General features: G+C 39.8%; 1 protein-coding gene across 1 annotated transcript in view; it reads left to right on the top strand.

The window, feature by feature from the left end:
- The window catches only part of CDH11 (cadherin 11), a 178,544-nt gene that overhangs the window by 124,508 nt on the left and 28,275 nt on the right, over positions 1–25,761 (top strand). Inside the window, exons 5-9 of the mRNA XM_010355192.2 lie at positions 4,511–4,630; positions 5,597–5,764; positions 10,165–10,352; positions 16,240–16,493; positions 25,590–25,726. Of these exons, the coding sequence (XP_010353494.1) occupies positions 4,511–4,630; positions 5,597–5,764; positions 10,165–10,352; positions 16,240–16,493; positions 25,590–25,726 (867 nt within the window). The remainder of the gene's footprint in view (positions 1–4,510; positions 4,631–5,596; positions 5,765–10,164; positions 10,353–16,239; positions 16,494–25,589; positions 25,727–25,761) is intronic.

Genomic DNA, 25,761 nt, shown 5'->3' with positions numbered 1-25,761 from the left:
GGGAAAGTCAAGTCGTCAAAATATATAATCTGGGGAAATTTTCATTATTCTCACCTTTGCAGGCTCATTGATGTTTAGGTATAACATTCAGGCTTTCTTCTTTTTTTTTTTTTTAGTTTCAATTTTTATTTTAGATTCAGGGGGTACATGTGCAGGTTTATTTTATTTTATTTTATTTTATTTTATTTTATTTTATTTTATTTTGAGACAGAGTCTCCATCTGTTACCCAGGCTGGAGTGCAGTGATGCTATCTCGGCTCACTACAACCTCTGTCTCCTGGGTTCAAGCAAATCTCCTGCCTCAACCTTCCGAGTAGCTGGGATTACAGGTGCGCACCACCATGCCCGGCTAATTTTTGTGTGTATGTGTGTGTTTTTAGTCCAGACGGGGTTTCACCATGTTGGTCAGGCTGGTCTTGAACTCCTGACCTCAAGTGATCTGCCTGCCTCAGCCTCCCAAAGTGCTGGGATTACAGATGTGAGTCACCGTGCCCAGCCCATGTGCAGGTTTATTGAGTGAATATACATGAATATACTGTGTGACACTGAGGTTTATGATATGAATGACCCCATCACTCAGGTAGTGAACAGAGTACCCAATAGATTTCAGCAGTTGCCCTCTTGCCCCACTCTAGTAATCCCATGTATATTATGCCCACTGAGTAAATATTGGGTCCGTTTATACCCAATGCTTAGCCTCCAGTTATAAATGAAAGCATGTGGTATTTGGTTTTCTGTTCCTGTGTTAATTTGCTTAGGATAATGGCCTCCAGCTGCATCCGTGTTGCTGCAAAGGCATGATATTATTCACGCCACCATGCATAGTATTCCAGGGTGTATATATATATATATATATATATATATATATATATATATACACACGACATATCCAGTCCACTGTTGATGGACACCTTGGTTGACTCCATGTCTTCGCTATTGTGAATAGTGCTGCAATAAATATACAAGAGCAGGCATTTTTCTTGTAGAACAATTTATTTTCCTTTGGGTCTATAAAGAGTGATGGGATTGCTGGGTTGAATTGTAACTTTTTTTTGTTTTTTTTTTCTGAGACGGAATCTCACTCTGTTGCCCAGGCTACAGTGCAGTGGCATGATCTTGGCTCACTGCAATCTCTGCCTCCTGGGTTCAAGCGATTCTCCTGCCTCAGTCTCCTGAGTAGCTGGATTACAGGTGCCCACCACCACACTGGCTAGTTTTTTTGTATTTTTAGTACACAAGGGGTTTTGCCATGTTGGCCAGGCTGATCTGAACTCCTGACCTCAGGTGATCCGCTCACCTCATCCTCCCAAAGTGCTAGGATTATAGGCATGAGCCACCGTGCCCAGCCTTTAATTGTAATTCTGTTTTATTTGAGACTTTTCCAAATTGCTTTTCAGAGTGAACTAATGTACATTCCAACCAACAATGTATATGTGTTCCCTTTACTCCACATCCTCACCGGCATGTTATTTTTTGACTTTTTAATCACAGCTATTCTAACTAGTGTGAGATGGTATCTCATTATTGGTTCGATTTACATTTCTCTGATGTTTAGTGACGATCAATTTTTTTTTTATGTTTGTTAGCCATTTGCATATCTTCTTTTGATAAGTGTCCATCCATGTCTTTTGCCCACTTTTTAATGACATTGTTTTTTTACTTGTTGAATGGTTTAAATTCCTTATAGATTCTGGATACTAGACCTTTGTTGGGTGTGTAGTTTGTGAATATTTTCTCCCATTCTGTAGGTTGTCTCTTTACCCTGTTGATAGTTTCCTTTGTTGTGCAGAAGCTCTTTAGTGTAATTAGGTCCTGCTTGTCAATTTTTATTTTTGTTGCAATTGCTTTTGAGGACCTAGTCATAAGTTATCTCCCAAGGCCAATGTCCCGAATGGTGTTTCCTGGGGTTTTATCCTAGGGCTTTTATAGTTTGAGGTCCTACATTTAAATCTTTAATTCACCTTAAGTTAATTTTTGTATATGGGGAAAGGTAGGGGTCCAGTTTCATTCTTCTGCATCAGGCTAGCCAGCTACCGTAGCATTATTTATTGATTAGGGAGTACGTTGCTCATTGCTTAATTTTGTCAACTTTGTTGATAATCAGGTGGCTGCAGGTGTGTGGCTTTATTTCTGGGTTCTCTATTCTGTTCCATTGGTCTGTGTGTCTGTTTTTGCACCAGCAACATGCTATTTTGGTTACTGTAGCCTTGTAGTGTAGTTTGAAGTTGGGTAAGGTGATTCCTCCAACTTTGTTCTGTTTGCTTAGGATTGCTTTGACTATTAGGGCTCTTTTTTGGTTCCATATGAGTTTTAGGACAGTTTTTTTTTTTTTTTTTTTTTTTTAATTCTGTGAAAAACGATGTTGGTAGTTTGATAGAAATCGCATTGAATCTGTAGATTGCTTTGGGCAGTATAGCCATTTTAATGATATCAAGTGGGAAAACATTCTATTCTCATGGGTTGAAAGAATCAATACCATTGAAGGATCAATATTCCATTTGTTTGTGTCATCTATGATTTCTTTCAGCAGTGTTTCCAAATTCTCCTTGTAGGGATAGTTCACCTCCGTGGTTAGATGTATTCCTAAGTATTTTATTGTTTTGTGGCTATTGAGAATTGCACTGTATTCTTGATTTGGCCCTCGGCTTGAGTGTTATTGATGTATAGAAATGCCGTTGGTTTTTGTACCTTGATTTTGTATTCTGAAGCTTTACTGAAGTTGTTGATCAGTTCTAGGAACCTTTTGGCGGAGTCTTTAGAGTTTTCTAGGTGTAGAATCGTATCACTAGTGAAGAGAAATAATTTGACTTCTTCTTTTCCTATTTGGATGTTTTTTATTTCTTTCTCTTGCCTCATTGCTCTGATTAGGACTTCCAGTACTATGTTGACTAGGACTGGTGAGAGTGGGCATCCTTGTCTTATTCCTGCTCTGAAGGAGAATGCTTCCAGCTTTTGCTCAGTCAGTGTGATGCTGGATGTGGCTTTGTCATGGACGGCTCTTATTATTTTGAGGACTCAAACATTGTATTACGGCACATGACAGTATAGTCTTTGTTGTCAGACAGTGCTATGAATCATGGCTGCACTCCTAATCAGCCATGCGAACCCAGGCAACCTGTTATACCTTTCTAGGTTTTCATTTTGCCATCTATAAAATGAGGATAATATAAACTATGTTGAAGGTTAAGTGAAATAGATGTGAAATGCAAAACCATTGTAAAGGATGTAGCAGAGTTCTAGAAGGAAATTAAGCATTAAAAATTAATAATTTCCCTAGCCACGCGATGATGGTATTTTCCTTTATAAATCTATCCTGCCTAGAATAGTGACTGACAAATGGGAAGAGCTCCAAAGAGGTTGTTTCTGTGAAATAATGAATTATAGAACAGTAACTAGAAAAAAGTGAGATGTACAACACACAAAAATCACTGACAACCCTATAAATTAAAGGTAGTGAGAGGCTGTGGAAACTGGCTCCCTTGCCTCCCATGTAGAACCTTGCCCCTCTGCTGAAAATGTTACAGAATGAACTTGAGTTTTGTTGCGTGCTGGATTGGGGTTAGAGTTTGGCAATTACTAACTTTGTGAAATAGATTACAAAGCTTCATATATCTCATATTCAATTTCTCAATAATACAGTGGATGTAAAAAAATGCCCAGCAGAGGAATGCTGGCAAAATACATGGAATGTGCCCCCAGATCATGCTGGCACAGAGAAATTCGATAATTGCTGGTTTTCTTCTTCCAGCTCCTCTCTCCCTGCTCTGAAGCCCAGCACGCCATGCCCCAGATACTTGCTATTTGTGACCAGCCAGAAACAAAAGTTGTTTTTAGGAAAAACAGAGCCCCATCTTTCTTCAGTTTTCTGGTTTCCCTTCATTCTGACCCATGAATGCTCCCCTTACCTCTCACCAGATGTCTACTGGTGATTTCTGTTACATGGCTACCAGACCAGCTACAGGTGGGAAGATGCAATTTTCATGCCAGTAGGGAACAACATTCTGCTCAATATTTATGGCCATAAATTAATTAAATTGTAGTATTAGCAGCAATTTTATTACATGCAAAGCAACAATAAAGTGATGTATTTATTGTTCTGCTACAGATGGAAGATTATACTCTGTCCTTTCATGAAAGCAATTTATCGTTAATTATCATTTATTATACACTTTGGGAAGATTTTAATGTAATTATTTGATATACTGAACATTTCAAGTGCATGAGTTGTAAGATATGTTTGCAATAATGTTTGTAATATTATTTTAATCACCAACCGATGCAGGATGTACTATAAATACAGAAAGTTCATTTTTAAACTGTGGGCATTCTTATAGAGAAGGAAGGAAGGTTGGTTGACTGGTTGCTTTGCATCTCAACTCCAGGAAAATGAGAGAATGTTGAATAATTGTGGTGCCTTCTTCAGGGTTAATTTTAAAATAAAACTTTGTAAACAAGAACATACTTTGAAAAGCTGAGGGGATGTTGCTAATTAATTTATTTCGCTCTTAAGGAACGTCAGTAATCCAGGTGACAGCTTCAGATGCAGATGACCCCACTTACGGAAATAGCGCCAAGTTAGTGTACAGTATCCTCGAAGGACAACCCTATTTTTCGGTGGAAGCACAGACAGGTACTGTGGAATGTCACTGTGACTTGTAACACATGGTGAATAAGAAGTCCCAGGCCTGATCAGAACTTATTTAATTATCTGTTTGATCAACTATGAAAAAGGAATAAAGAGGGCTACCCTACAGGGTTAGTGTGAGGATTAGATACTTGGCCTGTGCCTGGCACACAGCACACCATGAAACATTTATTATTGTTTTTTTCATATTTCACGATGACCCAATAACAAATATAATCTAAAAACTCAACTTTAATGCCAGAAGTAAGACAGCAATAAGGACTAAGGCTTCCACAGTGCTCTCCATATTTCTCAGGTAACTGTTGCCATATCTACAGAGAGAAAAAGCTTCCAAATGTCTCCTAAAGATTTAAGTGAGCATGGCACACATGTGCCAATATCCAGCAATCATGTAGAATTCAGTTATTAATTTATCATTGTTTTCAGTGACAGGTGATAATAGTACATGCTTGTATGAGCATTGTATACATTTAACCCATTTGGTTCACTCTTTTAAAAATTAATATTTACATTTTAATGTATTGCATGAAATATGCACCTCCTACTTTAAACATAATATGTGCCATCAAACATTTCTGTGAATTGTATGCAGCAATAGACTTAGAGAAGATTGTGCTGGAAGTCAAAAAGTATGAGTTTAGTCATGGATATCCATGCAATGGCCACTCAAATATTTCAGTGTTTAGGGTGTTTATATCTGAGAAGAATAAGGTTATTACTTGCATGTACAGGAAAACATAAATACAAATGTTGTATAGTAAGTTTTATGATTTGCTTAAAAAGACATAATGATGCTTCAGTATGGCTGCCTTTGGTTGTAATTATCATGTTGAAATGATTCTTGCCCAGGGCATGAGCTATTTTATTCAGCATTGCTTCCTCAGTGCTCAGAACTTTCTTGTCATAATGTTATAAACGAATATCTGTGATGTTGCCTGCTCACCTGTCCAGGTATCATCAGAACAGCCCTACCCAACATGGACAGGGAGGCCAAGGAGGAGTACCACGTGGTGATCCAGGCCAAGGACATGGGTGGACATATGGGCGGACTCTCAGGGACAACCAAAGTGACGATCACACTGACCGATGTCAATGACAACCCACCAAAGTTTCCGCAGAGTAAGTAGGTGGGCTTGGTTTTCCCTTTTCCATGGTGCCACAGCCAGCCCTCTGCCTCCTCTAACCTATTCCTGCTTTACTCAGGTATCAAAAAGAAAATCTAGAAAATGAGGGGCAGTTCATATCATTCTTACAAAAACAAAACACAAAAACAAGACAACAACAGCAATAACAATGTCAGGGAGTAGAGGTAGTAGGAGAATGAAAAAATGTAAAAAGTTCTACAACCCTGGAAACAAAACATTGTTTTTGCTAAGTATTTTGCTTGGTAGTCATGATGCAATCTAGTAATTAATGAACGCTTTTCTGCCTCAGTGTCCCCGTTTCTAACCTGGATATAATAGTACCTGAATCTGTTATCAATTACTATGTAACAAATTGCTGGAAAACAGTGGTTTAAAATAATAATAATAATAATTTGTTTTTATCATGTGTCTGGAATTTGGGCGAGGCTTGGAGGAGACAGCATGCCTCTGTTCCCCACAGCAACAGCTGGGGACAGCTCCATTGGGGTTGGAGGATTCACTTCCAAACCAGCTTACTTGCATGGCTGGCAAGTTTGTGTTGATTGCTGCTTCCTTTCTGTGTGGGCTGGTTTTGGAACGTGTGATTCCCAAGGGCACCAGGCAGAAACTGTGTTGCCTTTTGCTAACTAGCTTCAGAAGTCACATCGCATCCTTTCCACTGGAGTCATCAGGCTGCACAAATCTAAGTGGAGTTTATGTAGACTCCACCTTTCAATGGAAGACCTGTCAAAGTCATGTTGAAGGAAAAGCACGTGGGATGGGAGATATTGTTTGGGCCATGTTTTGGAAAATGCAATCTTCCACAGTACCTAATTAATAGGATTACTGTTTGGAGTAAAGGAGCTAGTGTAAAATCTTATAATGACAACTGTCTATAAGTTGTCAACAAATTCTAGCCATTGTTATCTGGGGGATTATGGCTGTTCCACAACGTTCATAAAATTGTGAAGGGAATTAAATGAAAAAAATGATTTTGAAAGGTTATTATTAATAATTGTAATTATAGCAACTACCATCATTTAATGAATAGTCACTGCTATTGTAAATCTCTGCAAGAGCCTACATTATACAGATAAGACTGGCTTCCATAAAAACTGCATAAGTTGCCCTAGAAATATGACAAAGTCAGAGTTTGAACACAAGTTTGTCTCTGTATGTATAGATGTATATGGATGGACAGTATGACTGTGGTGCTGCTGGTGCTGCTAATGCATGGGGGGTTCATCATGAAAGTGTCTTGTTAGAGCCTGTGAGCTCACTATCAGAGAAATGGAACATTTTGCAAATGAGATAACAAGGAAGGCAACTAAATGTGGCCCCAGGAAGGCACTGTGGTGACTCAAAGGAATTCAAAAACAAGAATCTACACAAGAATCTTTTGCCTGGCCGGGCACAAGTTCAGCATCCTCAATAAGCCTGAGGCTCATATAACATTCTAAGAGCTGCATGCTCCATTATCCACACTGTACGATTGTCTAGTGTGCTGGAAAAGAAAGGTCAAGCAGAATTATTAGCAGGCAGCCCTTACTGCCCTTGGTCATAGATAATCATGTAGTAAAGTTACATTGCTACTGTACTGGTTGTACTGGTTTCGCTGCCATGAACTTGAATGAGATTTGGAGAAAATCTGCATAGGACAATTTTTTTTAAAACCTTCGTATTAATTGCTAATTATCTACAAGGGACTCCCACTTCCCACTCGTCCTTTAATGTAGAGGGCATAGTGAGATTAAATAGATTATGAATCCAAAAGAAAGTTGCAAAGTAAAATACTATTGATAAATATAGACAAAGTCTTGGAACTGATGAAATCTCTGTAAGAGGAAATTAAAACATAATGAGCATAAGTAACTTGCCCAAGACCACTTTGCTTGGAAATGATAGAGGCAAGATTTTCAACCCTGGCTTCTCGATATTATGTCGCGCACAGAGTATTAAATGTGAAAAGCAAATAAGATAATGTTGAATCTCAGCTACTTACTGAAAACCTTCCAGTGATTTCCCCAAGTTTAAACAAAACCTGAAACCCGCAATGGTCTATTTTATGCAATTTGGCCTCCACTTCCCTACATGCCCTTCTCTCTCACCAGAAGGCTGGAGTCACTCTCCTCCTCTTGTTCCTCTGCAGGTTTTAGGATCTTCTCACCTTAGGGTATTTGCCACTTGCTAATCACCTAGCCTGTAGCTTTTATCCTGCAGAGATTCACATCATTGTCTTCCTCAGTCTTTTTAGATTCCTTTTTCTAAAGAATGTCTTCTTCTACCACACTACTCAAAAATCAATCTCTCCCTCTTTCTGCTTCTCACCTACGCATTATTAACACAAGCACTCATACACATACACAGACTCACTCACAAATAGCTCACATTCATACACACACTCACACTCTTACACAACAGATTCATGCCCACACAATCACTCTACAGCCACTCACACATTTACCCCCTCACACACAATCATGCACTTACACACACACAACCACACATCCACACTCAGAACCCTCACCCTTTTACCCTACTTTCTTTTCCTTTTTCAGTGCAGTGACATCAGAGTGTGTTTACATTTGTTTTTATTTTTTCTCTTCAGTCTGCCTCATTAGGAGAGGAATCTTGACTGTTTTGTTTAGTAGTAAACGAAACAACCAAATAAAACAGTGTCCTGGCACTAGGACGGTACCTCCATGTACAGTATTAGGCTCCCAATTGATTTGTTTTCTAAGACCACCAGAACGGGCACAAAAGAACCAGCGATTTTCCAGCAACTTTCCATGCCACTATGCCACTTCCGTCAAAAACGGGCTGTTTTCCTCCCTCTAGTTATTGGAATCAGCTGAAAGCCTGGCCTCCCTGCAGCGCCGAACTACCTCAATAGCCCAAGTAGCTACCCAAAACAGGCGAGCCCTAGACTTGCTTACAGCTGAAAAAGGAGGCACTTGTCTCTTCCTTGGAGAATAGTGCTGCTATTATGTTAGCAAGTCAGGCCTAGTAGACACTAACATTCAAACCCTCAATAAAATAAAAAAAAACTGAAATACAGAACCTTAATACCCCAACCTTGCCGGGACCTCCCTTCTGGGTTTTGCCCCTATTCCAACAAATGCTTCCATTCCTCATTCCTATACTAATACTGTGCCTTATTTTATTCATCCGTACGTCCAAATGCCAACCATGGGCCCCGACCTTAACAGCGCCCCTTAACAGCAGGAAGTAGCCAGACAGACCCATGGCGCCCCTTTATCACTATTATCAATAAAAGGTTGGACTGTTTGGACGAACGGAGGCAAGATGGTGCACTTCCGGGTTCTTCATCTCCCCCCCCCCCCAACTTTTCCCGGGCTTGCGAAAATGCAGCCGGCGACCTGGGAAGGTGCAGACCAACTAGGCATGCGCCAGGTGATGTCAATCTGAAGAGACCAAGATTTACCTGGTCGCACCTGCGGAACGCCCCCCAACACGCCCGTGCCCCGCCTATTGCCCTCCCACTCCTAGAAAAGCCGCTCAGGACGAACGCCACGCACGGACTTTCCAGCTTCCCCACTGCGGTCGGGACTGTTGGAACTCCGTCCGAGAGCTCCACGGGTGACTCTGTTGGCCTCATTTGCCGGAGGCCAACAGACCTCTCCCCCTACCCACCTTCTTCCCCTGAAGCTAGGTGACCAAAATAAACTTGCAGTTTTGCTCCTACACTTGTCTAGTCACTGGTTCTTTTGTGCCCGTTCTGGTGGCCTTAGAAAACAAATCACCAATAAACATTAAATAAATATATAGGAAGGTCACACTGCAGGAAAGCTTTCTGGAGAAGGTAACGAATGACCAACTTGTGAAGGAGGCAAGTTGTGAAGGAGGTGAAATAGGGGGAGTGTCAAATATAGAGTTAGACAGGGAGTGATGTTAAAGATAAAGTTTGCATTTTTAAAGTAAATATGGAGCTGTTGAAGGAAGGCTTTTAAACAGAATTTTTTTTTCCTGGGCTGTTGGCAATACCATAAGTGAGTCTTGGAGTTAACTCATGGACCATCCTGAAGACATGAAAAGAATCTTCAGTTATTTCGATAAATGAAGATATGCATGGTTCTCCCTCATTACCTGATGGGAAATGTAACACAGCATTGTTTTCCTCCCTTACATGTGGCAGGTGACCCCAGCATTTCACCTGGTCCCAGATATTGCGTTATTACCCTTCATAGAACACATTCTTTTGACAAGCAGGCCGTGTGGGATCTTCCTCCCCACATCCATTCACTTCTTTCATGTTTTCAGTCAATAGAAAGTTCAATTTCAAATCTTTTGAGAAATTTATTGGGATTCAATGAAATCTAGTCTTGCAGCTGCCAAATAAAAGGGAAAATAAAAGTAGATGTCTTCTTCTTCTAGGCGTATACCAGATGTCTGTGTCAGAAGCAGCCGTCCCTGGGGAGGAAGTAGGAAGAGTGAAAGCTAAAGACCCAGACATTGGAGAAAATGGCTTAGTCACATACAGTATTGTTGATGGAGATGGTATGGAATTGTTTGAAATCACAACGGACTATGAAACCCAGGAGGGGGTGATAAAGCTGAAAAAGGTGAGTTAGGGTAAGGAATCAGACATGTCAGTGGTGTGACCTGCTCTGCCAAGGCAACACTGCAAGAAATAGGGAGGCGACGGTTAAGAAATGAGAATTTGTGAAACCGGGGGCCGACCCAGCTTTGTAGTTGAGCTCTGAGCCCTGGAAGATCACAGAATTATATTCCTTTCTGTTACTGCGGACAAGCTGACAAAAGGGGCTGGTGATACCTGCACGAGATTGCTAGTCAGTTCTTAAATGTTTTCCGATGGAGGCAAGCACAGTTCTCTCATGGCGGGAAGGACACTGAAATAAATCTAGATTTTGAAGAAGCAGCCCTGAGCATGCATGGAATTGCCCCCTTAGCTCTGCCACACTGAATCTGTTAGATAGGCTGCTCAAAACTCTTCTTGTTTGAACATTCAAGGTTCACTGCATTGCTGGACCCTCTGTGAAACTTAAGTCAATTCTCTGCTTGTTTTTATCTCAAGTGAACCTGGAGAAGCAACAATAATGGACCTTCTCCCATAGTCAAATAGCCTATGGACCTCCCCTCATAGTCAGGTAGTCTGTGGACCTTCCCCCAGAGTCAGTCATCAAAAACATGTCTCTGGGATTAATTTATTACAAGGAGAAGTTTAGTGTTTCTTCTTTTTTACATTCACTCAACACTAACTACTGGCAAGACAGAACACCAGCCTCTTACAAACATCATTTCATTCAATTTTCACAAAAACAAAAACAAACAAACAAACAAAAAGTATAAAGTAGGTAGTATTATCCCAATTGGCAAAGAGACCTCCACTTAATTTTGAGGAGATTGGGTCTCAGACAAATGAAATCGTTTGACCCAGTCACTGTCACACAGCTCAGGCATGCAGACCTGGAATTCACACCGTGGTTATTCTAGAACAACTTCCCTCTCAAGACATTTCGAAAACAGCTGGCCCAGAAAGTGTTTGTAAAGGAGAGCCAGATAAGATTCACTTCCAAGTGGAGAAATAGTTCCCATACATTCTAAAATGGTTTCTCCCCGTGATTTACCATTTGAGAAATCAACACCTCTCCATCATGAAAGTGTATGGAGTATTAAATCAGAATTGGAGGATGGGATTACCTTGGTTTTAATCAAGCATTCATTTTCAACTTGGTTTTGTAGCATGCATATTAAACTCCGTGGTGTGGTGGAAAAGATTGGACTGTAACACTGATAGAAAGTTAATTTGAAGAATCAATAAAGAGGCCAGTAGCTAAAGAGGAGGCAAGGATGGACCAGTGGGGGAAGACTGGTCCTGAAAGGAATCTTTCAGGTGGGGGAGCAAGGAGTGACCTGTGCTAAGGAGCTGGCCTTTTACAACATTTTAAAGTGTGTTGGGGTTGGGGAAAATATTATGGGGCACAAAACAATGAGAAGGTAGGGAGTGACTGTTAAAAAAAATAAAGAAAATGAAGGATATGGAAATTGGGGTGAAATTTGGATACTTGGAAAAGTCAACGTTAATGGATGAATGGTAGGACTGAGAAAGCCTAATTATCAACCACAGGGAGCTAGGGTAGTCATCACTAATTCTGGTTTCTCCTCTGGAAAAGTAGCTGTGCGAATTGTGTGTTGCCTAGAGCTGTCAACTTACTTCGTTAATTAATATTACTATCTCTTCTGCTTGACACTGACATGTGAACATTGACATCAAAGATTCCTGCCTCCCATCCTTTGCTGTTCATGTAATTGGGTAGTTGGTTATGCTAAGGTTGTCACCTGTTTTCAGTGTATTCAGGGCATAAACACACACTGTATCTCTGAAATCCTGAAACATTTAAGTCACCCCCATGGAACTCACACATCGCAAATGAGCTCTCTGCATATGATTAATCTGCACATTTGCCTCCAATTCAGTGTGTTTATTCTAGGCAAAGGAATAATCTTCTATAAAACACTGACATTTAGGTTTTAAACAGTGTAAGATGTTATTTCATTTGTAAAAGAACATTTGCTCAAACTTGTAGCACAAAGTTCCAAATGTCCACTGGGGAAAAAAAAGAAAAATTATAGACGACTTTAACAGAGTAAAAATATGACTCCTTGTGAAAGTCGTTACATGCAATTTAATACCATAAAAGTCTATAGAGACATTCTGGCACTATTTCTGCATTTTAAAGTATTTTTTAACTTAGTATTTTTATTTATTTCCTAATTTATTCACCCATTTTTCCACCAAGAGTTATTGAGTTCTTATTATTTGTCAGGCAGGCCCTTTGCCAGAGGCTGGAAATCTAAAGTTGAAGAGACAGAGTCCTGACCACAGGGAGTTCACAATTTAACAGGACAGTGAAGTGAAACAATAATTAAAACTGAGAGAGTTTTCTCAGCCTTGGAGGTGTTGATGTCTTGGGCTGGATAATTCTTTGTTGTAGGAGGCTGTTCTGTGCCTTGTAGGATATTTGGTAGTATCTAGTATCCCAGGCTTCCCCTCAATAAAGGTCATTAAGCACATGCTCTACCCCATCCCAATGTCCTGATAATAATAGTAAAAATAATTACTCTAGACATGGCCTAATATCCCTGGAGTAACTGGGAGCAAAATCACTCCCCAGTTGAAAATTGCCTGCAATGATGTGATAAGACCTATGAACGTGGGTCATGAATGACTTCTTGAGGGGGGCAGTTCTCAAGCTGAGTCTTGATAGATGAGGAGGAATTTGCTGGATAGTTAAGGACAGAAAAGGCAGAAAAAGATAGCTCATGAAAGGCTAGTATCAATGGCAACAGGACACATTTAAAAAGCTGCAATACCTTCAATCTTGAGAGTCTTAAGATAGATGCAGTAAAACCAATGAACAAACTTGTTAAAATTCAAGGGAGACATTACAAAGAATTGAAGAAGGTAGAAGAGGCAGTGAGACGGTAGTGAAGGAGAAGAATTCAAGAAATAATTACTAGATAGAATCATTCATTTATTGAATATTTTAGAAAGCAATAAATCCCTCTTGCGTTCTGACTCTCTTAAGTTTAATGGTGAACAGGGGAGAGAGAAACTACCCTTGAGGTAGTTAGACAGTCTCTATGTGGTTAGCGGAGGAAGAACCAGGGTCAAATGAAGGTGAGATTTTAGGTGGCTTCGTGGACTTAGAGGGGAAAATCCGATCTGTTCATGCAGCACCTTTGGCTGAATGGGAATCCCATCTATCTCAGAGAAATCACCGCACAGTGTCTGAGCTATTTATTTTCAACCAAATAAACTCCTTGTAAAGCAGTGTCAGAGCAGAATTATAAGGCATTTTTAATATTCCCTGTTTTAATAAAACTTTTTATGTTTGATTTTGCTTTATATTCTTTGTCCGCACATATATAGATATGGATACATAACATTTAACACGGTTGCAATCAGAGGGTGATCTGATTTGTTCACTTAATGTCACATCATAAACATTTTACATGCTGTTATATAATGTACATAATCATTTTTAATGACTACATAACATCCCATCCTATTGACGAATCATTATTTCCTTAATAAAACCTCACAGTTGGATTTCGTGTTTTGTGTGTATATTTCCACAGATTAGATATAACCTTCTATTATATCTAACAAATATCATGCATTTTTGAATATTGTTTGTTTTGGTTTTCTGTTGAATTAATCCCTCAGGGAAGATTTTCAGAGGTGGGATTAGTAAACTAGGGGGTATTAAGATTTTTATGGCTTATGCAATGTGTTGCCTCATTTAGCTTTATTTCAACTACTCATAACATGGATCTAAATGTTCACATGGGAAACTACCTCACATCTTTTTTGGAGGGAGGAAGGGAATAAATTGTAGGCAAATGTCTAAATTTTAAGCATCTATCAACCCCACTCCTCATTCAGGCAAAATAACGGATGCGTATGACCACTTGGTACAGTCATTCTTGCATCCCGTGGGACAAAGATCAGCAAAGAGCAGTAAGACTCAGTAGACTTCTTAGGGATGCTCTCCTCCATTCCACTCCCACCCCCACCTCACTGGGAAGGGAAATGAAGGGCTGCCAAAGGGCCACTAGGGGACCACACAACTCTATCTGGGGCTGTTGAGGAGGACTTCACAAGGCAATGAGGCTTGAACTGACTACCAGACTTGGAATCTCACCAAACTGGGAAAGGACATCCCACATAAACCTCTGCAAAGGGCTGGAGAGCTTAGCTTGGGATGTGAAACTGCAGCATGAGGATATTGTCCTCAACACCAACAAGGCTTCCCAGTGGGAAAATGGCTCCAGGTCCTTAGGCACATGCCTAAACCAAGTACAAAAGATTCTGCTGTAGTAAGATCAACAGACTATCTGATATTAGAAAATTTCCTCTTTTCTGATTATAAATTACCCAGCCTCAGAACTATCATATTCCAGTGTTTAATGCTATCTAATGATTGAAGGGATTTTTTAGAAGTTGCAGCAATCTCGTATGTTCAGTCTATAAATATCTTTCCTTTCTGCTGCTCAGTAACCTAGCCAAGGAGAAAGGAACTGCTGAGTCCCAGGATGATGGAAAGGCTGGTTTAGATTTGGAAAAAGGTAGTGTTTCCTGACTCTGGGAAGAGGGAGGTAGGAAGATGGTAGAAAAAGTATCAAGGATATTGAACATGTTTAACACTGTTGAAACTGGGATCATCAGGCTCAGCGTGGAGTACTGCAAAATTAGATCAGGAATAAGCCCCGTGACTGTATGCCCATTCAGAATAAGCGTTTGCCAGGCAAATGACAACAGCATGGCCAGCAGATGCTCGCCTTAGAAGATGAAACTCTTTCCAAACATTTGGTAGTTCAGCAACATCCAGAGCACTAATTAGAAAGTTGTTTCCTAGGCAGCAGGGCTTGTTTCTCTGCTACAATGTTACTTTCCATCCTTTGCTGACTGATTCACTGTAACTCCTCTCATTCAAAATTAGGCAGTGTTTACCATCAATTTCCCCATAACTACAGCCATTCAAATGCTACTACTCATTTTTTCTTTCATATTCGTGTAAAATTTTACTGCTTACATTTGTTTTTCTTTAAATAGACCATCTTTAATATATATGCATTCTTTTTTTAAAAAAAGGAAGCATTTTAAAAAAGGAAACATTTCCCTCATTATCTTGTCACTTGCCAAAAATAGAAGGTAACTTAAAAATAAATGCAATCAAACCAAAACGATGCCATTACATTCTAGCTAGAGTTGTATCATAATAACTCACAAAAGAGATTGCGAAACAGAGCAGATATGTTAAAACGGTGTTCTACTTGGTGTGTCAAGGATTTAAAGACTTGGAAAATAAATAATTATCTCAGTACGTAAGTTAATATCATTTGACAACCTCACCTATCAAATTACCTATAAACCACCCTATGTCATCTTATGGGCCACTGCTGATAAGAGTCCCAGACATTGGGAAACAGAACGTGGTCAGAAACTTTCAACATGAAGCTTTCAATATGATCAAGCTGGATGGTTGCGGGTGGGAGAGGTATGAACCAGTCATCAAAAAGAACATGGTTTTTGGCTGAAACTCAGTGGGTATTTTTGTTACCAAGATTCTTACTTTTCAGAATGAGGTACCAAATGTTTTTTTGTAGTGTTTTAATTCCCTTCCTTAGGTAATTCTTAGTGACTTATTTGGGCAACACTAGTGTTGCTATATAGAATAAGGTTCATTTTAGATGACATGGTCTTTCTGTGTCTGTCGTGCTCTTAGAATGACCCATTAGGCACATTCTAAGTTTCAGCAATTGATTTGTGTGATTTTCTGACCAAATGGCTCAGGAAATTTGATATTGAGTAGAGTCTGATTTTCTCCCTTTGAGGAACTATTCACTCTTCCCTATAAAACAATCAGTTCTTTCTCTTCCATTCAAGGAATTGTTTGTCAATCTTCTCTTCATTCTTGCCAGCCTGTAGATTTTGAAACCAAAAGAGCCTATAGCTTGAAGGTAGAGGCAGCCAACGTGCACATCGACCCGAAGTTTATCAGCAATGGCCCCTTCAAGGACACTGTGACCGTCAAGATTGCAGTAGAAGATGCTGACGAGCCCCCTATGTTCTTGGCCCCAAGTTACATCCATGAAGTCCAAGAAAATGCAGCTGCTGGCACCGTGGTTGGGAGAGTGCATGCCAAAGACCCTGATGCTGCCAACAGCCCAATAAGGTACGACGGATTTACTTTAAGAGCTTGGATGGGGAATTTTAAAGTCAAGAGGTTCTGGAAAAGCCCTGTAGGAACCACGTTCTTCAATTTCAAAAAGGGTCCAAGTTTATCAGGTTCAGTAGAATGTAAACAAGATTACGATTTAGAAGACATGAGCTCTCCTTCACCTCTGTTCCTGACTTTTTGGATAAGATTGTTCAAGCTATGCAGATTCCCCCAGGCATGCTAAGTGACGGAGCCCTGAACTGGGCCTGTCTGCCTCAGGGGACTGTGGGGAAGTATAAATAATTATTGTCAAATAATTATACTAATTGCAATTTATTAAATACCTTCCCATTCTCCGGTTACTCTATGAGGAGGTTAGCTATGTGATCTAATCAATCCCCTCAACTTAATTGATACATACATTGTTATCCCTTCAAATGAGAGGAAACTGGAGGCACTGCAAGACAAAGTGACTTTCCTGGAATGATGCAGCCACTGAGCAGGAGGCAAGGAAAGTCAGCTCTGTCTAACTGCTGCTGAATACTTTGGAAGAGTAGTAAAGTGTCCTAATAAATTTCGGGTGCTTTTATTATTATGAATACTTTTTTGTGACAAAAAATGTGATCCAGAACTGTGGCTTGGCACCGTGGCTCACATCTGTAATCCCATCACTTTGGGAAGGCTAAGGCAGGTGGATCACCTCAGGTCAGGAGTTCGAGTCCAGCCTTGATAATGTGGTGAAACCCTGCCTCTACTAAAAATACAAAATTTAGCTGCGCATGGTGGTGTGCACCTGTAATTCCAACTCCTTGGGAGGCTGAGGTAGGACAGTCACTTGAATCTGGGAGGCAGAGGTTGCAGTAAGCCGAGATCAAGCCACTGCATTCTAGCCTGGGTGACAGAGTGAGACTCTGTCTCAAAAAAAAAAAAAAAAAAAAAAAGGAAAAGTGATCCAGAGTTCTGCTTCTCCACTCTCCTCTTCATCCTGAGGTAATGACTGATGAAGCGAATGGTGAAGATGAGAGGGTGATGAGAAGGAGGTGGAGAAGGGGCTTGAATCTCACATTTATAGAGTGGAAGTGGATAGTGCCCTGGAACTTAAGCTGAGAGGGTGGTGAGAAGGGGGTGGAGAAGGGGCTTGAATTACACATTTATAGAGTGAAAGTGGATAGTGCTCTGGAACTTCCCCTGGACCGGATTCTAGCAGGGGTTTCTTTTTTCTCCCCACAGCCACTCCCCTCATTTCCTTCTTGCTTGGATTTCTTTATGTACCTCCACAGGGTCTCCCAGCCCTCAGTCTTTCATTTACTTCTCCGCATGAATCCTGACTCTGCAGCCAGAGTGACCCTCATACAATGCACATCCAAACATCACATCTTACCTTAGTTAAAACGCAAGAAAAAAGTTAATGATCAAATGGTTCCCTCTTGTCTCCCTTTTCAAAATAATCTAACCTCATTCACTTAGTTTAAAGTTTCTTTGCACCCCTCTACCTCCATCCATTCTTTGAAGCTCTCCCGCTCTCCCCTAATCCCTGGACTTGACATGTTCCTCCTTCTAGCTGGTAGCACTTGCCTTTCCAAGTTGCCACATTGGACTCATTTTCTCCATCTCCACTTAGGTGTTATCTCCTGTAGGAATTCTTCCAGGGCTCCCTAGAGATGTATCGGATGTCCTTCCACTAGCTCCTCTCTACCTCACCCACCAGGCTACATCACAGGGACACTTAGGTTATGCGATGTTCTCACTAGAGGAGAGTCTCAAAGAGCTAGATGTCTGTGTAGTTTAGGCCTTGACAAACTATAGCCCATAGGCCAAACCTGGCTGCCATTTGCTTTTCTCTCTCTCTCTCTTTTTTTTTCTGTTGTGAAAATATTTACATATAATGAAGCATGAACTTTACCTATTCAACTTGTACAATTTGTTGGTGTTTAGTATATTTCATGAAGATGTTCCACCATTACCACTGTCTAATTCCAGAATATTTGTATTGTTCTCCCTGCCAAAGAAATCCCATGTCCATTAGCGGTCACTCCCTGTTTCTCCTTCTTCCCAGTCTCCCGTAACAACTAACTTATTCTGTGTCTGTATGTTTGCCCATTCTGGACCTTTCATATAAATGGAATAATACAACATGTGGTTTTATGTAACTGAATTTTTGCATGTAGCATAATGATTTTGAGGTTCAGTCATGAACCTTTTGAGTTGCAGAGTGCCTCACTAATTCATTTCCTTTTATTGCTGAGTAATTTTTCATTGTATGCGTGCACCACATTTTATTCGCTCATTTATCATTTGGATGCGTGTTTGAGTTGTTTCCAATCTTGGCTATGACAGATAATGCTGAATATTCCTGGACATGTCTTAGCCTAAACATGTTTTCGTCTTTCCTGGGCATATACCTAGGAGTGGAATTACTGGATTATATGGTAACTCTATGTTTAACTTTCTGAGGAGCTGCCAAAGTGTTTTCCATAGTAGCTGTACCATTTTACTTTGTTATCAATAATATATGAGAGTTCTAATTTCTCCACATTCTCACCAACACTTTTTTGCCTTTTTTGATTATAGCTATCGTAATGGGTGTGAAATGATATGTCATTATAGTTTTGATATGTATTTCCGGAGTGACTAGTGACATCAAGCATCTTTTATTTATTTATTTATTTATTTTCTCATTTATTTATTTATTTACTGTTGAGACATAGTCTCTCTCTGTCGCCCAGGCTGGAGTGCAGTGGCACAATCTCAGTTCAGTCCCATCTATGCTTCCCAGGCTCAAGTGAGTCTTGTACTTCAACCTCCCGAGTAACTGGGACTACAGGTGTGCACCACCAGGCCCAGCTATTTTTTTTATTTTTTAATAGAGACAGGATTTTGCCATGTTGGTCACGCTGAACTCAAATTCCTGGCCTCAAGTGATCCACCCACTTCTGCCTTCCAAAGTGCTGGGATTACACGCATGAGCCACTGCACCTGGCCTGAGCGTCTTTTTATGTGCTTATTAGCCATTTGTATATCTTCTTAGGATAAGTATCTATTCAAGTATTTTGCCCAGTTCATAATTGGATTATTTGTTTTTTTATTGTTGAGTTGTAAGAGCTGTTTACATATTCTGAATGGTAGGGCCTTATTAGATATATGATTTGCAATTTTTTTCTCATTCCATGGGATATCTTTTCCATTTCTTAATAGTGTCATTTGAAGCACAAAAGGTTTTAATTTTTATGAATTCCAGTGGGTCTATTCTTTTTCTTTTAAATGTCTATAATGAAATAATTGTCTAATCTAAAGTCATGAATGATTTACACATTTTTAAAAAAATAAACTTTATGGTTTTAGCTTTCACGTTTAGATTTTTATCAATTTTGAGCATACTTTTATATATGTTGTCAGGAAGGAGTCCAACTTTATTATTTTGCATGTGTGTATCCAATTATTCCAGCACTATTTGTTGAAAAGACTATTTTTTCTTAATTGAATGGTCTTGGCATTCATGTTGAAAATTGACCATTCATAGTCATAGAAACCGGGTTTGTTTCTGTACTCTTGATTACATTCCATTAATTATATGTCTATCCATACGGCAGTACCACATAGCCTTCATCACCATAACTTTGTACTATGTTTTGAAATCAGAAACTGTGAATTCTTCATCTTTTTTCTCACCACCTATTTTTGTAGGTAATGTTACATGGGAAGACAGTCACATCATTTGTTTTCATATTACCTACGTCTTATTTCCTGCTGCAAGGGCAGAGTTGAGTAGTTGAGACAGGGATTCTAATTTCTGCACAAGCTAAGCATTTGCTGGCTGGCCCTTTGCAGAACACGTTTGCTGACCCCTGTTCTAGATCATCACTGCACCTTCCATCAAACAGAGCACATGGCCCAAAGTCGATGTCTAGCAAATATTTATTGAGTAAATAAATAAAATAACTCCTGATTTGGCTTAGAAGGTCAAGCTCACAGTTTTTGAGTGTAAAACAGGAAGCGTGAGAGAAGTGATGACATCTTATTCACACATTTATTTGACAAATCTTCATTGAGCACACACTGGGGGTTCCCAGTATACTTACGGAGGCAGACACTTAAGAAAAAGTAAATGGATCTAAATATGAAAACAAATTACATGGACAATGGAGTTTGTCCATTTATATCAAAGAAAATAGTGGCAGGGAAGAAGGAATTCCCAACTCTAAGTGATGTTGGGTTGCTTTTGGATCTTTGAACATTGATTCTTCTGAGGAAAAAAGAGATAATTAACATTTACTGAACATCTTTTCAGCCTCGTACAACAGGTTTTACAAAAAATGTCAGTTCTCACTGACATCCTTTGCGGCTATGGCTTCTCTAGAACTGAATAGGTGGGAAGACTGAGGCTCGGAGCAATGATGGGACTTCTTTAAAATCACATGGACAGTCAGTGTCAAACACTGGATTTTAACCCAGATCTGTCTTGAGTTCATTTTGAGCTTTTTACTTTAACCCAGCAGCCACTAATGGAAAGATTTCCCAAGAAGGTTTGATTACTATATTCTCTTTGTGCAGAAAGATACATTAAATAATGACTATGGACCCTTCTAATACCTTTAAACTACTTAAAAATCTTCACAGTGTGAATTTTAAATGAGTTATCTTTGGCCTAGAATATCGAGGTGCATTATAAACTTTTTAGAAGAGCAGTGACTGTGACGTAAAAACACTCACTCATTTCCTCTGCACCTCATTGTCTCCAAGGATTCACATCTACAATTGATTATTTGGGTCATGTTTTCAAATGGTAGCTGTTCTGTGCATGTAGGCAATTTCCATGTCTATAGTTATCCAAGGATACTCAATACCACACTCGAAGCAACCCCCCACTTCTACCTACTTGGGTCTTTGTTCTTTAGAAATGTCAGGCAAATTATAGGAGAATATTCAAAGCTTTTTTGTTTGTTTTTGAGACAGGGTCTCACTCTTTCACCCAGCCTGGAGTGCAGTGGTGTCATCATGGCTCACTACAGACATGAGCTCTCTAGGCTCAGGTGATCCTCCCACATTAGCCTCCCAAGTAACTGGGACAGCAGGTGCATGCCACTGTGCCTGCCTAATTTTGTTTTGTTTTGTTTTTGTAGAGAGGGGGGTTCTCACTATGTTGCTCATGCTGGTCTCAAACTCCTGGGCTTAAGTGATCCTCCTGGCTCAGCCTCCCAAAATGCTGGGATTTCAGGCATGAACCATTGCACCTAGTCTGTTCAAAACTTTTTTGTTTGCTTGTTGGTTGGTTGGTTGGTTGGTTTTTGGAGACCGAGTCTCACTCTGTTGCCCAGGCTGGAGTGCAGTGGTGCGATCCCAGCTCACTGCAGCCTCTGCCTCCCGGGTTCAAGCAAGTAGCTGGGATTACAGGCATGTACCACCATGGCCAGCTAATTTTGTATATTTAGTAGAGACAGGTTTCACCATGTTAGCCAGGCTGATCTCAAACTCCCGACCTCTGGTGATCTGCCCTCCTTGGCCTCCCAAAGTGCTGGGATTACAGGCATGAGCCATTGCACCAGGCCTCCAAACTTTTTATCTAATGGGTCTTTTATCCTCCCTACTAATTTCCTGGTTGTTTCTCTTTACCTTTGTGGAAATTTGTGTACTTGGACATATAATGGAGGTGTTGCAATATCACCCTAACCCTTAGCTTCTTGGACATTCTGCAGATCTCTTTTTCTCAGATTGTAGCATTAGACACATTTTTGTTTACAATTTCCTTTCTAAAATATTCTCTCCCTTTAGTTTTCTTGGCACTAACCTCTTATGCCTCAGATAACACTGTACCTGATGTCTTCACTAGTCTTTGATCCCTGTCCAGGCATTGACTTGGTCCTTTCTCTCTCTGTGTCCACTCACCTATAGGGTTTTACCCAAGCGGTAATTGACCTAAGTTGATGCTTCAGATTTCCTGCCCCTAGGCTGATCTTTCTCCCCGACTCTAATTCTGCATTTATGATACTGTCTGTTGTGTATTTTCACCCATTTGCTTTTTCTTTCACTGGTTCACTCATTTATCCAAGACATATTTTTGATCTTATAATTATTGTGACATACTTTAAAACAAAAACAGCTGTTTCCACCCCTGACTTCCTGAAGCCTACAATAGAGTTGAGTCTTTGCTCTCTGAGCATTTTGACAATCCTTAATGAAATGTCAACCTTTCCTTCCTGATAATTGACTTTTTTCTTTTTCTTTTTTCTTTTTAATTTTTTAAATAATTTCATCATTTATTTTTGATTCGGGGGTATATGTGTAGATTTGTTAATGGTTATATTGTGTAGTGCTGAGGTTGGGGATATGATTGATCCTGTCTCATTACAGGACATATATCCAAAGGAAAATCAATTTTATAAATATTTATTTAAAAATATATATCCAGAGGAAAATAAAAAGACACAAGCACTCAACTGTTCATCACAGCACTATTCACAATAGCAAATATTTTCTTTTTCGATGTCCTTTAATCTCCCTCCCTCAGACATTCAGGTGAGAAGCTACTTGGACTCTCTCAGCCTCCCCTAAATGCCCAAATATCCACTAAATCCTACTGGGGCTTTCATCATCATCTAGGATTCCATTTCCTCTGTCACCCCTGTACTTCACTCTCATCACCTCATGTATGTAAAAACAGCATCAAATCCTTAAGTTTCCTCTGCTCCTTCTTCTACTCTCTCTTCCTCAGACCATCTTGCCCATCATATGTTTTTGATCTCCTTGAGAGCTTGTGTCCATTTATTTGCTCCTCTGCTCAAAGCCTGCCATGATCTCTCACTGGCTATAGGATGAAGGTCACGCTCTTACATATGAGAGCTTCCACAGTCTGTTCTCAGTGTGTAACAGCAGCATCAACAACAAAATCAATAGCAGTTATTGTTGGTTGCACTGCTTATATGTGAGTCACTACATTATGTATCTTAAACATTTATTATTTTATTGAATTCTCACAGATAACAAAAGAGTTAGATACTATTAATATTCCAGTTCAGCCAGGTTCCTGCAATCCCAGCTACCCAGGAGGCTGAGGCAGGAGGATGACTTGAGCCCAGCAGTTCAAGACAAGCTGGGGCAACACAGTGAGATTCTGTTTGGAAAAAATATATATATTAATTCCATTTTAGAAGATAAACATGCTAAGGCTCAAAGAACTTAAGTGGCTTTTCCATTATCATCTAGCTTATGTGTAGCCAATTATGAAGTTGTACTTAGGACTTCCAAAACCCAAAACTCATGCCCTTCATTTCTGTGGAATAATGCCTTGATTTATTAATGATCTTTTTTCCCACATGTGTGTTGTCATGCCAACTAAATAGGGAGCTCCCTCATGGAAGGAAAAAAAGTCTTTGATTATTTTTTTGATTCCTTTCCGCATAGTGTTATCTGCTGAGGGCTCAGTTACTGAGCATCTCCTGACATTGAGGAGGTGTGTGAATATCTTTGGTTTTGTCACTGTGCAAGGGACTCATCATTCCATTTTTATGGGGAGCTGTGAAGTTAAGTGACATCGTGAATGAGCTCATGTTTATATACTGTGAAGTGCCGCTCAGTGGGGGTCCCTCTTTCCTGAAAAGAACATGATCTGGGATTAGAAGATCTGGCTTCCAATATTGTCTCTTTCAGAAACTAGACATAGGCCATTTGTAAATTTCATCATTTGTAAATCTAGGCGATTAAACCTTCTGATATTCATGGTCTCTGCTATCTCTAATTATTCTTTGATTTTTGACCACCACTGAATGCCTTCTGACATACTCATTTTGTAAATTTTTGGAAATCATAGCTTAGACCTCTAAGAGCAGAAAATCACCCATTTATGAAGCTCAGCGTACTACGTGAATTAACGTGGCCCATTATTGTTCTTTTCCCTTTGGGAGTTAGTCTAAGGGAGTGGTAAGGGAAGAGGCTTTGGAGTTCAACAGACCCGTTACAACAAGACTGTATCCTGGGCAAGTTATTTTACCTTACTACAACCCAGCAAAAGCCATTCTTCCCCCGTCTGCCACCTCACTTTGCCATAAATACAGCCCAATAGTATTATGTGACTTTTTTTGTTCTTTATTAGTAAAAAGTTAACTTAGTGGATGGGAGTAACTAAAATTTTATCCACAGCCTGGAGTCATTAAAATGAACTATTATGCACAGCCTGGAGTCATTAAAATATGGGAAAATGCCCTACGAGTAAATGGCCAAGCTTACTTTATACATTGCATACTGGAATTCAAAGCCAAGCTAACTGAGAACCCCTGAAACTAAATAAACTAAACAGATTTACTAAAATATAGTTAACATTTTCTTTTCTTTTTTTTTTTTTTTTTTTTTTTGAGACAGAGTCTTACTCTGTCACCCAGGCTGGAGTGCAGTGGCGTGATCTCAGCTAACTGCAGCCTCCACTTCCCGGGTTCAAGAGATTCTCATGCTTCAGCCTCCAAAGAAACTGGGATTATAGTTGTGTGCCACCATCCCCAGCTAGTTTTTGTACGTTTTAGTAGAGATGGGACTTCACCATGTTGGCCAAGCTGGTCTTGAACTCCTGGCCTCAAATGATCCACCCACCTTGGCCTCCCAAAGTGCTGGGATTACAGGAGTGAGCCACTGCACCAGGCTGCATTTTTCTTTAAATAAAGACAAACTGATTTTTAGGTATGTACATGATCTTGATAAATTTAAATACACTCGAACGTATTTAATATTTCATATGCAAAAATCTGGCAAAGTTTTGATACATTTGTGACTTTCTGAGTAGTTTGGGAGCAAGGCAAACTCACTTTCCAAATGCAGTTCCATAAATATTCAGAAGATGGGTGATTGTAGTAAATGTGGAGAAATATGCTTCACGTTATTATACTTCTCAATCAAATATGCTAAAAACCCTTTCATTCATTGTACTGAATAAGGAATTCCAACGTGGCAAAGTTATTTCTATAAAAGATTCGTGTACAAAGTTTCAAAAGTAAATTTGATTAGAAAGAAAATGTAGCTTAAGCAACTCATTGAGAAGCTTGCTTTAAATATAGTATGGAGAAAATATTCAAATATTAAGCTGCTCCGAATGTCTTCGTCTAATCGCCTCATTTGCATTCTGCTTAGGTATTCCATCGATCGTCACACTGACCTCGACAGATTTTTCACTATTAATCCAGAGGACGGTTTTATTAAAACTACAAAACCTCTGGATAGAGAGGAAACAGCCTGGCTCAACATCACTGTCTTTGCAGCAGAAATCCGTAAGCATTCTTCTCAGGGTTTTGATTCTGCTTTA

Source organism: Rhinopithecus roxellana, chromosome 20 (genome assembly GCF_007565055.1).
Source record: "Rhinopithecus roxellana isolate Shanxi Qingling chromosome 20, ASM756505v1, whole genome shotgun sequence".
In the NCBI taxonomy this organism is placed as follows: Eukaryota; Metazoa; Chordata; class Mammalia; order Primates; family Cercopithecidae; genus Rhinopithecus; species Rhinopithecus roxellana.
The sequence above is the reverse complement of the archived record's forward strand: the minus strand, read 5'-3'. Positions and strand labels throughout refer to the sequence as shown.